Source organism: Doryrhamphus excisus, chromosome 15, assembly GCF_030265055.1.
Source record: "Doryrhamphus excisus isolate RoL2022-K1 chromosome 15, RoL_Dexc_1.0, whole genome shotgun sequence".
Classification (NCBI taxonomy): Eukaryota; Metazoa; Chordata; class Actinopteri; order Syngnathiformes; family Syngnathidae; genus Doryrhamphus; species Doryrhamphus excisus.
In genome coordinates, this window is record NC_080480.1 from 14,429,700 (window position 1) to 14,445,568 (window position 15,869).

General features: G+C 39.9%; 1 protein-coding gene across 7 annotated transcripts; it reads left to right on the plus strand.

Moving 5' to 3' along the window:
- The first annotated feature begins 137 nt into the window (after positions 1–137).
- Positions 138–12,076, plus strand: micall2a (mical-like 2a). 7 transcript variants are annotated; one of them, XM_058049071.1, is made up of 18 exons: positions 138–336; positions 1,350–1,625; positions 1,730–1,778; positions 3,045–3,201; positions 3,922–4,064; positions 4,141–4,262; positions 4,369–4,782; positions 4,854–4,990; positions 5,072–5,129; positions 5,254–5,369; positions 5,473–5,550; positions 6,954–7,018; positions 7,177–7,300; positions 9,386–9,488; positions 9,581–9,654; positions 9,724–9,838; positions 9,994–10,040; positions 11,676–12,076. In XM_058049071.1, exons 2-18 carry the CDS (start codon positions 1,483–1,485, stop codon positions 11,753–11,755), a joined length of 2,025 nt encoding a protein of 674 aa, XP_057905054.1. In that variant the 5' UTR covers positions 138–336; positions 1,350–1,482; the 3' UTR covers positions 11,756–12,076. The 7 variants fall into 7 exon arrangements, with proteins under 7 accessions (XP_057905054.1, XP_057905055.1, XP_057905056.1 ...); XM_058049072.1 differs by having other exon boundaries at positions 5,257–5,369; XM_058049073.1 differs by having other exon boundaries at positions 3,925–4,064.
- The last annotated feature ends 3,793 nt before the right edge of the window (positions 12,077–15,869 follow it).

The following is a 15,869-nucleotide window of genomic DNA, read 5'->3' on the forward strand; positions in this document are numbered from 1 at the left end:
GCTGCCCCCTAGTGGCCATTATTATTTCCCCCATGTACCGCTGCTGTTTCTCATAGTGCAGGCACTTCTATTCAACTGGCAGCCCGTGGGCCCAATATGGACCATGAATGACCAAGAACGGCCTGCGACTTCACTTCATAACTTGGAAAAGACGAACATTTTTGCAGGAGAACAGGAGACGCTCTTGTTATATAGAGGATCTTTGAGGAGGATTTTTTTTTTCAGTGTGCTTCTGTCATAAAAAGGATGTTTGACTCAGGTTTTTGCCATCATTAAAAACAACACAGCTCTGTTTTTATGTATGACTATATTTGCCCTTTGCTGAAATAAAAGTGGGTAAGTTAATTGATTTATTTAGATCCTATTCACACAGCAATGGTCACATATTAAGGTATTCAAGCTAATGATGTCAGGTGTCATGTTACAAACCTGTGAGGTCTGTGGGTCATTTAATGCTGCAAAATGGGTCAGTTCTTGTATAATGTTTTTATATATATAACATATGTATATGTTTTTTTCTTCAGTGCACAAGATAATTCAAGTTGAAACCTTGTGCACAGTAGATAAGAACCTCTGCACACACCATTACAGACAACTTGCGAGTACTAGATAAAAAGGGGCCCTAAAAAGGGGCTATCATCTTTCTTGGGCATACACTATCGCCCACACTAATTTTAATATATTTAGGACTCTTTTCAGGTGTTATTAAGTGACCTTTATTATGATTTGCTATGTGTACGTCTGTAGCTAGCTAAAGAGCTAGCCAGTTAACAGGTTAGTGGTAGTTATAGTCAAATACATGTTGTGGTGATTAAAGGTTTTACTAATCGTTAAATTGTTTTTTAAGAAAAAGAATAAAATAATTTAATTTTTTGTACTCTTTTCAGGTGTTATTAAGTGACCTTTATTATGATTTGCTACGTGTACGTCTGTAGCTAGCTAAAGAGCTAGCCAGTTAACAGGTTAGCGGTAGTTATGAAGCTAGCTAGAAAGTTTGGAATCAATTTCTAGCTACTGTGTTTTTTTATTTTTGGAAGTTATAGTTGGAAAGATAAATGTTTTAGTAGTACTTATGAGCGTTTGAATAGATATAATAACTATGTTTAGACACTCGCGATATAGTCAAATAAATGTTGGTGTGATTAAGGTTCTACTATTCGTTAAATTGTTTAAAAAAAAATAATAATAATTTTATTTTTTCTAGTACTCTTTTGGTCCTTACAATTGTGTTTAAATTTATTACGCCGTTTCGTACTTTGAGTTTAAATGTTTCTCTCCGTCCCACTCTAACTTGTGACGAATCAGCTGTTAGGAACACAACTCCACCACTCGCTCATTTGCTCACTCAGGTAACAAGAAGCAAACAGGACGCAGCTGCAACGCGACGCTTCCCGAACTCACAGCGCCTGTTTATCTCCACACTTGACTCTTCCTCCTTTCTCCTCACTGCTCACTGCAAAACATTTGCACACTTTATTGAACATGTCGGCCATCCAGGCTCTGGAGCAATGGTGCAGGTGCGAGTGTGAGGGCTACAGAGATGTGAGCATCACCAACATGACCACGTCCTTCAGGAGTGGATTGGCCTTCTGTGCCCTCATCCACAGACACAGACCTGATCTCATGTAAGTTCTATTCATCTTTGCATTAACAACTGAAGACTGCTTGAGAGGGGAAAAAAATAATAATAAAAGTTACTGTTTTGTTTTGTTTTTTTGTGTGTGTGCAGAGATTACGACTCTTTACGCATGGAGGATGTGTTTGACAACAACAAGCTGGTGAGACAACCTCTTAACATACTGTTGACAATGTTAAGCTTTGCTTCTTCCTACTCCTTTTGGACATGTGGAACTGTGAACTGATTATGTGATGCATTCAATTGTAATCTGATGCACGTTCAAATGAAATAAAACCATTACCATTACAATATCAAACACTTTATAGCACTTTAATACACCGCACAAGCCTGAAACATCAAGACAAACAGCGCAGGGTTCATGTAGATTTAGATTTTTAATGTGTGTTTTTGTAAGTACAAGTCCTCCTCGTCAAATAGAGGATCTGCGACAAGCATTTTTGTGGGAAACTACTAAAAACAGCAGAGAAATCCTATCTTTTAGAGGACCTTTGACTCGCATTAATCCCCGAAAAATTGCCTCTGGCCGGCACACGGTGGGCTAGTGGTTAGCGCACAGACCTCACAACTAGGAGACCAGGGTTCAATTCCTACCCTCGGCTATCTCTGTGTGGAGTTTGCATGTTCTCCCCGTGCATGCGTGGGTTTTCTCCGGGTACTCCGGTGTCCTCCCACATTCCAAAAACATGCTAGGTTAATTGGCGACTCCAAATTGTCCATAGGTATGAATGTGAGTGTGAATGGTTGTTTGTCTGTCTATATGTGCCCTGTGATTGGCTGTCGTATAAAGAAGCTATGACTAGTGCTTTTTGTTGTAGATTCCTAAAAACAGTAAAAACAGATTCCTAAAAACAGTCTTTTAGAGGATCTTTGACTCGCATCGTTTCATTTCTGACGCCATTTTGAAATCCAGTACTGTCTTTTTGTCCACTTGGCCTGGTTTTGTTATATTAACCTCCAAAGCCGGGACTTTTCCTTTATTATTTAGATGCTTTTTCCACCATTTTCCTGTTTAGGATGGTGTGTGTGCTCTGTGAAGGACTTCTCATGAAAGTTCACTTCCTGCAGCACCTCCATGGCTATTTTGAGGACTTTTTGGAGTAGTGGAGATGCTCCATGTAAAGGAAACATGAGTTTGTGGTAGTAATGGACACCCGTGTATTTTTCATGAAGTGTCACGTTTCTTTTTTTTACGGGTCTTGTTAGATAACAAACATGTTTGTCATTGTGTATTTCTTGTTAGAACGTTTTAATAAGCATGTCCCAGCTTGGTGCTGAACAATACTCCGTCCTGCTTATCCTTCACAGGAAGCACACTATTCATTCTGTAGACTATTTAAAGACATTTGTATTGTCTGACTTGTGACGCACGAGATGGCCTACAAATGTCGATGTTTTCTTCTTCAAGGCTTTTCAGGTGGCTGAGGAGAAACTGGGAATCCCAGCTCTGTTGGACGCAGAGGACATGGTGGCCTTAAGGATCCCGGACAGGCTCAGCATACTCACTTACGTCTCTCAGTACTACAACTACTTCAAAGGACGCACCCACAGTGAGAACACAGCGAGTATGATATGACAGAAATAACCTCCAACTTTTGATGATTTTGAAGGGCACCCATTATGCTTTTTACACTTTTCTGACCTATAAATGTTGTCAGAATGTCGTATTCTCGTGTTAAACGATGCCAAAGTTTCAGATAACGAGATTTACGCATTTGCAAGTGAGCCCTGAAATAAGTTAGGGATGGCTAAAAACGCTCGGATTTAGAGGGTGTTGCAAAACAGTTATTTTGTGATGTCACACATAGACAGGCTTCCTTATATGGGCGTGGAAGTAAGCCAGATTCACACTTTGCTTTTCTGTTTCACGAGGTCAGAAGTTATTGTATTTGGTGATTCCCAGCAAAATTTGTCAACGGTATTTCACGCGGAAGCAGTGCGCTCTCGCTAGGAAAGGTGCATTAATCCACGGAGGATGTCTGGTAGTAGTAGTAGTAGTAGTAGTAGTAGTAGTAGTAGTAGTCCTGCAAAAAACAAGTGTGTAGAACAGACAGTTTAGACGGGAAGCACAAATCAAAGGAAATACAGCTGAATAGGGTCAGATTCTGGAAGATCTAGAAAGTTTTCTATGCTGGTTATTGTGTGTAGCTGCTCTATAGAAGTCCACAAATTAATACATAGGGTTGAAAAATGAGCATAATACACAGTAGCCTGAGTTGCTTAAAGTTGCAACGCTATAATTTATCTCTCTGAAGCTTCAAGTTTTTTTTTTTTATTTGTGGGAGGAGTTAAGAGGCCATCAGAGATCTCCAAGGAGGCGCCATCAGAGAAGAAGAATCTCCCGGTGTCCGTCAAAGCCTCGTTCTCCAAGAACCAGGCCCCTCCTACTGTCACCACCACACGATCATCGCCGAAGCCTGCATCTCCTGTCAGTTAACGGCGGCAGTCACATCAGATGTAATATATCCACTTTTTTTTTTTATTATGAAGGTTTCTTTTCACAGAAGCTAGAAAACGGCAACAAAAATGGCACCATGAACAGCAAATGCGTCGCTTGCAAGAGTCACGTTCATCTAGTCCAGCGCCACTTTGCGGAGGGAAAACTCTTCCACAGGACCTGCTTCATGTAAGAGATGAAGTGCACTTTTAAACCAAAATAGCTTAACATTATACATAAGTTTAATGTTGTTAGTATCAACATTTCAGCATTTTTCCTCATTGTGGTCTTCCAGATGCTACGAGTGCTCAGGAACCCTCCATGCAGGAGGCTACAAACCCGGCAAAGACCCGGACACTTTTATTTGCAAAGTCCACAAAGACAACAACACCAAACCGTCCTCCGAGACTCGTATCAAGACCAGACCTGGGATGTCAAATTTTTCCACGCAGCTTCCACCGCAACCCCAATTGGTCCATCCCGCACCTCCAACCCACTACTGGACGGCGTCAGCGCAGAAGACACAAGCAGCCCGGCAGAACTTTTTCCTGGAGACATCGACAACCGATTGCAGGAAGTCGACGGAGCAATGGGGGCAGCTCATGTTCCCGCAAAAACCAGATGCCGACCGGAGTAGAAATGGAAAGACACAGGAAAACTGCAACAATAACAACAAATATTTATTTCCTGTTTGCTCTGGAGAGACATGGTAAACGCTGCTGATTTATTTAGCCTTTAAATGCTATTCATCTCTTTCTGTACTTTTTTTTTTGCATCCAGTTTATCCAAAAAGTCCAATCTGCGAATGCTTGAATGCAGCAAAACCCCAGAATCAAACGTTCTAAGCAGCGGCAGTGAAGAACCTGCATGTTCTACGGCAATCAAGTGTGACACCATAACAGAAACATCCACTAAAGGTTAGCTCATTCATCTTAGCCATTTATTTATGGATTTTCTACTGTATTTGTTCCATGTATACTAATACTTTTTGCTTACAGGTCCGCTCTGTGACATGCAAATTAGGCCCAAATTTTGCCAAATCACACCACAACTAAGGTAAATAAGGAGGAATATTAGTTATCCATCCTCTTGTTTCTGGGAGCTGCTAAATATAGCATGCTTTCACTTTTGTTGTCCTCTTTTTCAACTGATTACGCTCAACTTCCTTCTTTCTCGCAAGCAGAGATGACTCCACAAATGGAGAACATGGCTCGATGTCGACGCCTTTCTACAGCGCAACGAGGTCTCCAACGTCAGCACTAGTTTCCTTTCCACCAGCTCACCATGGACGTCTAGGTGATATAAAAAAATGAAGCAATGCAGATGGAAAAGGATGTAAATTGTTGATTGTCATCTTAAACCAAGAAGATGTAAATCTTCCTCTTCTTTATTCCACTAGATCCCCCCAGGACGCGCTTGTCTGTCAAATCTCTGGCAAGATGGCCGCCTTCAGAATCCACAAGCTCACCATCATCAGGTACAGCTTCTCTTGCCAAAAATATCACCCAAAACCATAAACAGTATGTTTATTTATATGCACCGTTTTTGTTGTTTTGCCAATAAATAGTTTGCTTGGCCCAACCAGTTATTAAAATCGCTTTTTCCAAACCACTTTATACGGATACAAAAAACCCAACATTTCAGTTTTGTTTTTTTGTTTCCTTCCGGTGCTCTTAATTTGGTTTTCAGTTTCCTGTTTTGCTTCTGCTGCTAAGACCTGGAAGAAGCAGCTGTTGGTAATTTTTAATCAGGCTACCATTCAGTTCAATCGGGCCTCAATATGGAGTTGCTGTATTCGCTATGGACTTTACTACCTGCTTTTTGGTGAGCATTTAGCTGGACTCTACAACCAGCCTTTGAATTTTTGTGACTCACACATTTGTGTGGGCTTCTGCTACTTGCTAGGGTCTCCTTTTCCCACTGAATTAAGAAAAAAATGTATTGATTACACCCAAACAATGTCCTTAAATGTAATGTCGGGGTGGTGCTACATGCTATAATAGCAGAACATGTTGTAGACCAGGTGTCTCAATGTCAATTGACCTGGGGAGGCGGGGTGTGCTGGGGGTAGTGTACGGGTGAGGGTGGGCCTCCTCATGGGGTTACACACACACACACACACACACAAGAGAAGTTGCTACAGAATTAAGATAAGAGATGCGTTTATTCGAGACTGCATAATCTGCATTATTTATTTATTTATGTATTTATTTAATTTTAGTTTTATTTATTATGAGTCTTTGACATTTGTGGAACCTCTTAGAAATTTTTCTGTATTTTTTTGTTTTTTTTTTTAGAAGTGCTATGACCATTTTTTTAGCCACAAATCTCACAATATGAAAGAATCCTGGATCCAGACAGTGATCCGGATCGCCCCCAAAATTGAATCAGGTCTTCCATATCCGGTTTCCGACAATTCCTGGAAATTTTATCCACATCCATTCTGTAAATTTTATGTTATTTTGAACAAACACTGGCAAAACACCACCTATGGAGGTAATAAATGGTTATATTAATTATTGTTATAATTATTTTAACATTAAAAATTGCACGTATTTTGGTAATACATCCATAAAAATCTGAGGTGTTATTTGGAAGCCAAAAAAGCTGATTCATTTAGAACCAGCTTCCGTAAAACGGATGGGATTCCCATACTAATGACCATTATCGCCCCCTAGTGTATCGGACGTGCACAGCATTTGCTGAACTAAAACTAACTAAACTGAACTATTTCGGTACTGTTCTTAGTGCGTGAAAACGTACTGATTGACACACCGTGGCGGCCATCATTGTTGATAAAATGTCAGTTTTTAGGCAAAGTTGGATGTGACAAAAGCTGCCATAAAAGACCCATCTAATCCTATTTTATCTACCTCTTAGGTGCTAAAAAGGGAAAGTATTTGTCACCCACCGACGCCTCCAGGACTGAAATGAGGTCACCCTCTGTAAGTTCCCTCCATTAAGTCTCTTAAGAGATTAATTAACAGCGCCACACATGTGCTGTCAAAAAGAGGGGAGACAAATGGACATTTTACATTGAGCTTTTTTTTTTTTTTTTTTTTTAAATTAAACCACTTGAATGTGACTCTTTGTTTTATATCAGCGCGAGTCTTATCACATCCCAGCGGAGCAGATTGAGAGCGAGCTGAGCGACATCGAGGCAAACGTAGCGCGCTTGGAGAGAGAAGGCGTGGAACTGGAGAAGAAGCTTCGCCGCTGTGAGGAAGGTACTCGGTTTCACATTTGAACGCACCAGCCCATTGTAAGAAAAGAAAATAATATATTGGGAGATTCACACGTTGAGGCGCTAACTGCCAACCTATGGAACCATGCGTTATGTCACAATGCTGATGTTTTATCACTGAGAGAGGTTTTCTGCTATTTTTTGGGATAGGAAAATCCAGAAATTAAAAATATATAATCAATGTAACATTACGGACACGAAACCCAGATTGTGAAAATATAGCACAATAAAAATATAATATCCATCTCATCCCATCACACTAGTATCAGTTAAACGGATGCTGCCTTTTCTATCTACACTATCTACCCCTACTTCCCACCCGTCAACTGCATTCCAACTATGTAGGAATATTTCGGTTCCAAAGGGTCCAACATCACAGGGGCTCAGAGTAGAGCCGCTTCTCCTTCACATCAAGAGGAGTCAGTTGAGGTGGCTCGGGCATCGAGTCCGGATGCCTCCCGGACGCCTCCCTGATGAGGTGTTCCTGTCATGCCCAGCCAGAAAAAGGCCCCGGGACAATCCTAGGACACGCTGGAGGGATTATGTCTCACAGCTGGCCCGGGAACGCCTTGGTGTCCTTCTGGTGGAGCTGGAGGAGGTGGCTGGGGACCGGGAAGTCTGGGCTCCCTTACTGAGACTGCTGCCCCCGCGACCTGGACCTGGATAAGCGGAGGAAAATGGATGGAGGGTCCAACATCATTGGCTCTTTCTGCATTTGACTTTTTAACTTGACAAACTGCAGTAGTTGGGCCTGAGTTAATTGCGCCCTCTGGTGGTTACCTTCTGGTGAACTCATTATTTTAATTACTGTAAATGTTTTTTTTTCTGCTATATATTTTTTTATTTTGTATTTAAATGAATCTATTAATGTAATTTTTTTGTATTAAATTTTAAATTTTTTTACATTTTTAATTTTCTACCGTGGGGGATGCTGGAGCCTATCCCAGCTGTCTTCAGGCAAGAGGCGGGGTACACCCTGGACTGGTGGCCAGCCAATCACAGGGCACATATAGACAAACAACCATTCACACTCACATTCATACCTTTTTGGAATGTGGGAGGAAACCGGCCGAGGGTGGAATTGAACTCGCGTCTCCTAGCTGTGAGTCCTGCGCGCTAACCACACGACGTGCAGACCCAACAACACATCCATCCATCGATTTTCTATGCTGCTTATCCTCACAAGGATTGTGGGTATGCTGGAGCCTATCCCAGCTGTCTTCGATCAAGAGGCGGGGTACATCCTGGACTGGTCGCCAGCCAATCACAGGGCACATATAGACAAACAACCATTCACACTCACATTCATACCTATGGACAACTTGGAGTCGCTAATTAACCTAGCATGTTTTTGGAATGTGGGAGGAAACCGGAGTACCCGGAGAAAACCCACGCATGCACGGGGAGAACATGCAAACTCCACACAGAGATGGCCGAGGGTGGAATTGAACTCGGGTCTCCTAGCTGTGAACCACTCGGCTTGCTCTACTTAAAAACGACTCTATTTAAAATGAAAAGTACATTGAATGTTTAAATTAATGCCATTATGAGTTACAATTGACTACATTCAATATTGCATTTTAAGCTGTACAAATAGTGCTAGCTATTTAAAGGGGAAGTGCGCTTTTTGTGGAATTTTGCCCATCATTCACGACCCTTTTCTGTACATTATAACACAAGAAAACAAGTTAATTTCAGCTAGCTTACAATGGACGTAATCGCAATCTATTTTGACTATGAACCCCTACCTGAGGACTGGAGCACATGTCTTGTGCTGGAAGACACAGCCATCCCAATTAGAGCGGACATTGTAAGTGCTAGCATACAGAACTAGCATACAGTAAGTATGTGTATCACAGGAAGATTCAGTAGTGTTTTAAATCATCAAAATATAACAAGATACTGCAACTATTACATGTTATCATTAGTGTACGCGTTAATGCATGATCACAGATCACATGATCATGTAGTCAAAATAGGATTAACCCAATGATGTCCGCTGTAAGCTAGGTCAAATTAACTCGAAAGGGGAAGTGCACGTATTAACATCACATTTGTGTTTTTTCAGAGGGTGAGACCAACTTGCTGATGGACCCACTGATGGTTGACTGGTTTATACTCATCCAGAAGAAGCAAATGTTCATCAGGAGGGAGTCAGAACTTGTTTACACGTGAGTCTTGATTCCATTTTGGTACAGTTCTGTTTCAAACCTTCATCAAGAAGAAGAAGAAGAAAGGACGTTTTGCATATGGTGTGTTTCAGTGCCAGGACTCAGGATCTGGAAAAGCAGCAGCTCCGTGTCGAGCGGGAACTCCGCACCCTGCTGGAGAAGCCTGGTAACAATCTGGTTCTTGAATGATCCGATGCTTTCTTGCTTTGAACCGGCATTCCCGTGCATGTAACAGATCACGGCAAGACCACAGACGAGCGAGCGCGGGAGAAGACTCTGATGCGGAGGCTGATGGAAATCGTGAACGGCAGGAACGCCATCGTGGAGGTTCTGGATGACGACCGACTCAGGTGAGGAAGATTCAGGTTTTAGGAATGTATGTTCCAAATGAAATGTTTCAGAGCAAGTCATCCATCAATTTGTTTGTAAAAATACAATAATCAAATGCATAGGCAATTGCGTAGTAACATCATGAGAGATTTGGGTTTTTTCCGCAAATTTCTAGGGAAGTGGCGGAGGACGAGCAGTTGAATGCCATGATGAGAAATTTAGGTAAGTAGTATTTATAATCGTCGATATATACAGTAAGGTACACAAATACAGTAGTTACTGAGGAAGTCATGACTAATGTACATACTACATTTAGAGTGGTAACTGAGGAACTAATGAACTGACTAGAGTAGTTACTGCGGAACTAAGGCACAGAAATTTAGATACTGAGGAACTAGGGCACATTTAGAGTGGTAACTGAGGAATTAATGAACTGACTAGAGTAGTTACTGTGGAACAGAAATTTACATACTGAGGAACTGGGGCACATAACTTTAGAGTAGTTACTGAGGAAGTAATTATTAGAATAGTTAGAGGAACTAATGCACACATTTAGAGTGGTAACTGAGGAACTAATGAACTGACTATAGTAGTTACTGCAGAACTAAGTCACAGAAATATAGATACTGAGAAACTAGCGCACATAAATTTAGAGTAGTTACTGAGGAAGTAATTATTAGAATAGTTAGAGGAACTAATGCACACATTTAGAGTGGTAACTGAGGAACTAATGAACTGACTAAAGTAGTTACTGTGGAACTAAAGCACATAAATTTAGATACTGAGGAACTAGGGCACATAAATTTAGAGTAGTTACTGAGGAAACAATGAAGTGACTAGTTAGAGGAACTAATGCACACATTTAGAGTGGTAACTGAGGAACTAATGAACTGACTAGAGTAGTAACTGCGGAACTAAAGCACAGAAATTTAGATCCTGAGGACCTAGGGCACCTAACTTTTGAGTAGTTACTGAGGAACAAATTAATAGAATAGTTACTGAGGGACAAAGGCACGCATTTAGAGTGGTTACCAAAGAACAGCGTAGTTACTGAGGAATGAAGGCATAGATTTAGTGTCATGCATTCAGTTACTGAGGAACAAAGGCACATTTTGAGTAGTTACCGAGGAACTAATTAATAGAATAGTTACGAAGGAACTAAAGCACACATTTAGAGTACTTACTGAGGAATTAAGGCATAGATTTAGTCACTTACATTCAGTTACTGAGGAACAAAGGCACATCAATTTAGAGTAGTTACCGAGGAACTCATTAATAGAATAGTTACTGAGGAACTAAAGCACACATTTAGAGTAGTTACTGAGGAATTAAGGCATAGATTTTGTCACATACATTCAGTTACTGAGGAACAAAGGCACATGCATTTAGAGTAGTTACCGAGGAACTAATTCGTAAAATAGTTAGAGGAATTAAGGCACATGTTTAGAGTAGTTACTGAAGAACTGATTAATTACTGAGGAACTCAGGCACACATTTAGAGTAGTGACCAAAGAATGGAGTAGTTACTGAGGAATTAAGGCAAATATTTAGTCACATACATTCAGTTACTGAGGCACAAAGGCACATTTTGAGTAGTTACCGAGGAACTAATTAGTGGCAATAACTCATTCGAGGACACAAATGTAGAGTAGTTACTGAACTGAATAGAGTCGTTGTCGATGAACAAAACACATATTTAGAGTGGTTACAGTAGTGGCTGTGTATGTTTGTTCCTCTAACCACTGTAATTTTGTGTACCTTATTGTAAAGTACTACATAATGTGTTTTGTTTTGGTACACGTTTGATCCACGATTGAGGTTTTTTTTTGTGGTTTTTGTTTTCTTTGGTATCACTAGGGTTAAAGAGAGACAAACCTAAAAGGAAATCTTCCATCTCAAAACTGTTTGGTCGAAGAAGTAAGAGAAGAGTGGAATAATCTAAACTTTACTCACATTGGCTATTCACTTTCATAATTTCATTTTCAGCCATTTTCCGGAATAACAACACCATTTACTTTACACCATTACTAATTCCAGAATTTCAGTTTAGGGGTTTTTTTCCTGCTAGTACACAAACATTTGAACTAAGTGTGGCCCGGTTGTGAGTGTTTGTGTTTATTTAGGCTTGCAGTGTAACGCTAGCTGATGCTTCCATGGAATATTCACACATTGTTACTGCAGCAGTTTGTCATATTATACCCATAATATATCCAAGGCAGGAATCGCAACACATTAAAGTATTTTTTACTTACATTTGACACTTTTTTTTTTTCTTTCATGTCACTGTGTGGTGCTTTAACGAGTGGCTAATTGTTTAAAAAAACCTCAGCCTATCAGGTGGCGCCGGGTCAAAAGTAGGTCACCGACTGTTCAAATCATTTTGTGCACATTAGACACACGTGTAATCCTTCCACAGTCTTCCAGCCAAATTGAAATTATTTCATTAATAATTCCAATAATGGATTTTAACAAATTTCCTGTAACGAAATTAGCAAGGAAAGGGGGGGTGGGGGGGTTAATGAAGTAAGCCACAGTGTTCCCCTCCGTTCTGTACTGTAGGTGGCAGCCTGGCTTTGCTTCCTGGCTAACACACACACACACACACACACATGAAGACACAACTTACACAATCCAATTTGCCACACTTGCAGACAGTTAATTTCTTTGCTAATTTTATAAATGCCGAGTAAAAAAAAAAAAAATCGAGCCGTACCGACGCAGAAAGAGGATTAAACCGGGCGCTAGCTTATGGCGGACAGAGGCTTATAAACTATAGTGCTGCACCGAGCTCTTTTATCGTAATTAAACATTACTCTTTACTAATATCTGCATCACAATTGAGGAGTTTAAAACGCGCTTGCCTTCCTGCATGCATGCAAAGCACAAAAACAGCATTTTTTTTAGCTTGTAAGGAAGCTTGAATGATTTGGAGCAGCAGCAGCAGCAGCAGCAGCTCACAGTGGAGCATGTTCAACTCCAGCTCTGGTGGCCAATAAATCCTTTTGAAGATTAGTGGGAAGAGGTGGAATGATTTACTTAATAGCCTCCTTTTCTTGCCACACATCTTTTCCAGCAAAACCTATTTCTCAACTTTTTTTTACCTCCTCGCTCGCTCCTTGCAACAAGCATCGCAGAAAAAAGCCAATACAACAATACGGGAAAAAAAACATGACACACGGCTCACTTTGAGATGCATGAAATCATGAAGTCGGAACAGAGTTTAGGGATGATATTTTCCGCAAAAAAAGGAAGTGGCACGCGTGTGATGCGTCTGACAGTCGAGACTTGAACGTGTGATATTAGAGTTAATTAAAGCTTTGCGCCCCGTCTCCTGCAAACGCTTGCACTGGTGCAATTAAGAATCAAAGGCGAGGGCTTAGTGTCACATGAGGGGGGGTGTCTAATACATGGTTTTTACAGGAATGGGACCTGATTCGCCCCGGCTCCTAGCGACAAGCATTAACAACAGCATCAAATTAGAGGGACATTAATATTCATAAGTAAAACAATTCATGTCGTGTGTGTGTGTGTGTGTGTGTTTGATGAAATGGAATCCTCCGAGGTGAGCTCTGGTGTCCAGGCAGCTCATTAGAATACGCCATTAGCCGTCAAGTGCTTAATCTCTATGAAAAAGTCTGTTTGAACTGCGCCCGACACAAAGATGGAATATGTAATCTTGCTTGATTGCAATTGGGGTAATACCGCCACAAAATTAGGTATCGGCCCGCACGATCTCATGACTGAATTTCGCCCTTTTCGAAACATGATGAGGCCGCACTTTTAAGCTTTAAATTTATTGGTATATTTTGAGTCCAATAGAATTTTTAATTGTTTTAATGCCTGGAAATTGCACATAAAAGATGCTAAATATTGTAATAGATAGAATAGAATAGAATAGAATTGTAATAGGTGTCCAAAATGCTTTTTTATTGGCTGGTGACATATTGTAGAAATAAAATACAGGCTTTAAATATCTATACAGTCCCTCATCACATTGTGGTTTCAATTTCAACTTTATCTAATGTGGGCTGCACGGTGGTCGAGTGGTTAGTGCGCAGGCCTCACAGCTAGGAGACTGGAGTTCAATTCCTCTCTGTGTGGAGTTGTCTCCAGGTACTCCGGTTTCCAGATTCCAAAAACATGCTAGGCTAATTGTCCATAGGTATGAATGTGAGTGTGAATGGTTGTTTGTCTATATGTGCCCTGTGATTGGCTGGCCACCAGTCCAGGGTGTACCCCGCCTCTCGCTTGAAGACAGCTGGGATAGGCTCCAGCACCCCTCGCGACCCTCGTGAGGATAAGCGGTAGAAAATGAATGAACTTTATCTAATGTGTGAAGGAGAGATTCAATAATATAAAAAATCCTGTGCAATAATCGTGCAATAAACCTGTAGCTTGAAAAATAATAGTAATAACAATAAATGATAATAATAATCAATTTTATTTATATCGTGCTTTATATAGTGCTTTTCATTTTTTATCATTTTCTTTTTAAATGTGTGAAGGAGAGATTAAATAATAAAAAAAATCCTGTGCAATAATCGTGCAATAAACCTGTAGCTTGATAAATAATAGTAATAACAATAAATGATAATAATAATACATTTTATTTATATAGTGCTTTTCATTTTTTATCATTTTCTTTTTCAATGTGTGAAAGAGAGATTAAATAATAAAAAATCCTGTGCAATAATCGTGCAATAAACCTGTAGCTTGATAAATAATAGTAATAACAATAAATGATAATAATAATACATTTTATTTATATAGTGCTTTACATTTTTTTTTCACTTTTTCAATGTGTGAAGGAGAGATTCAATAATAAAAAATCCTGTGCAATAATCGTGCAATAAACCTGTAGCTTGATAAATAGTAATGACAAGAAATAATAATACATTTTATTTATAAAGTGCTTTTCAGAGTACTCAAATACGCTTTACAGTAGAGAAAAAATAAATACAAATAGAGTTGAGTAAAAACAGAGTAAACGATTCATTCAGAGCTAAATGACTTACTTAATCAACATGCACATGACTGTAAATAGTGTATATAACTTCAACATTATATTGATAAATCATGCTGTTTTGTGGTTGAATACATAATAATAATAATAATGGATTAGATTTTATAGCACTTTTCAAAGTGAAGCCATTTTTCAGTCACTAGCTGGTGGTGGTAAACTACGTCTGTATCCACAGCTGCACTAGGGTAGTCTGATGGAGACATGGTTGCTAATTTCCATCTATGTCCTCTCTGAGGATCGAACCGCCGACCTTCTGATATCTGCACAATCTGCCACTGCCTCCCCGATTGTCAAAACATCATGCATATTTACGCAAATATTTTTTGCATAAATTAACAATTTTTTCAGGCATTAAAAATATATATATGGTATTCCCGTGCTGTATTGTGAGGTGTGACACACAAGCACCAGACTTGATTAAAACCCTTCATAAAAACACCCTAACCTAACAAACTAAAACTCAACTCTAAACCCCCAAGGTTACTTCCTGTCTACCACTCACTCTGTTCCCCTATAAGAAACACATTTATAGCAACATACAGGAGCATCTATAATGGATAATAGGAGTGTATCGTGGACTATAGGGGTGCTATTTCATGTCTGTATGTCTCTAACATTAAACATATAACAAATATCCCATTTATAAGTAATCCTACTTTGTGGAAATGTACTTATGGTTGGGTTTGTGTAATAAATATATAAATATCCCTATTTTTATCGGAGGCTCGGCTGTGTCATCATTAGCCCCGCCCCCTTGGCAGCTCATGTGTAATTATGGTCCTCCAGGTAATTTGATCAGGCTCATTAGCTCCGAGAAGTAAACGAGAAGGGCGCCGCTAATTTATTGGGCCAGGATTCTCATCAGTGGTCGGCCGTGGTGATATTTGAATAGCAATCTAGATCTAGAGCGCATAGATCAGCTCCACTGCTTGACTGCTTTAAAAAAAAAATAAAAAAAATTTGCGGCTTCGCATGCTTTGAAAAAAAGTCTTTGTTTGCATTCTGTCACTCACCAAATTGGATTCTCA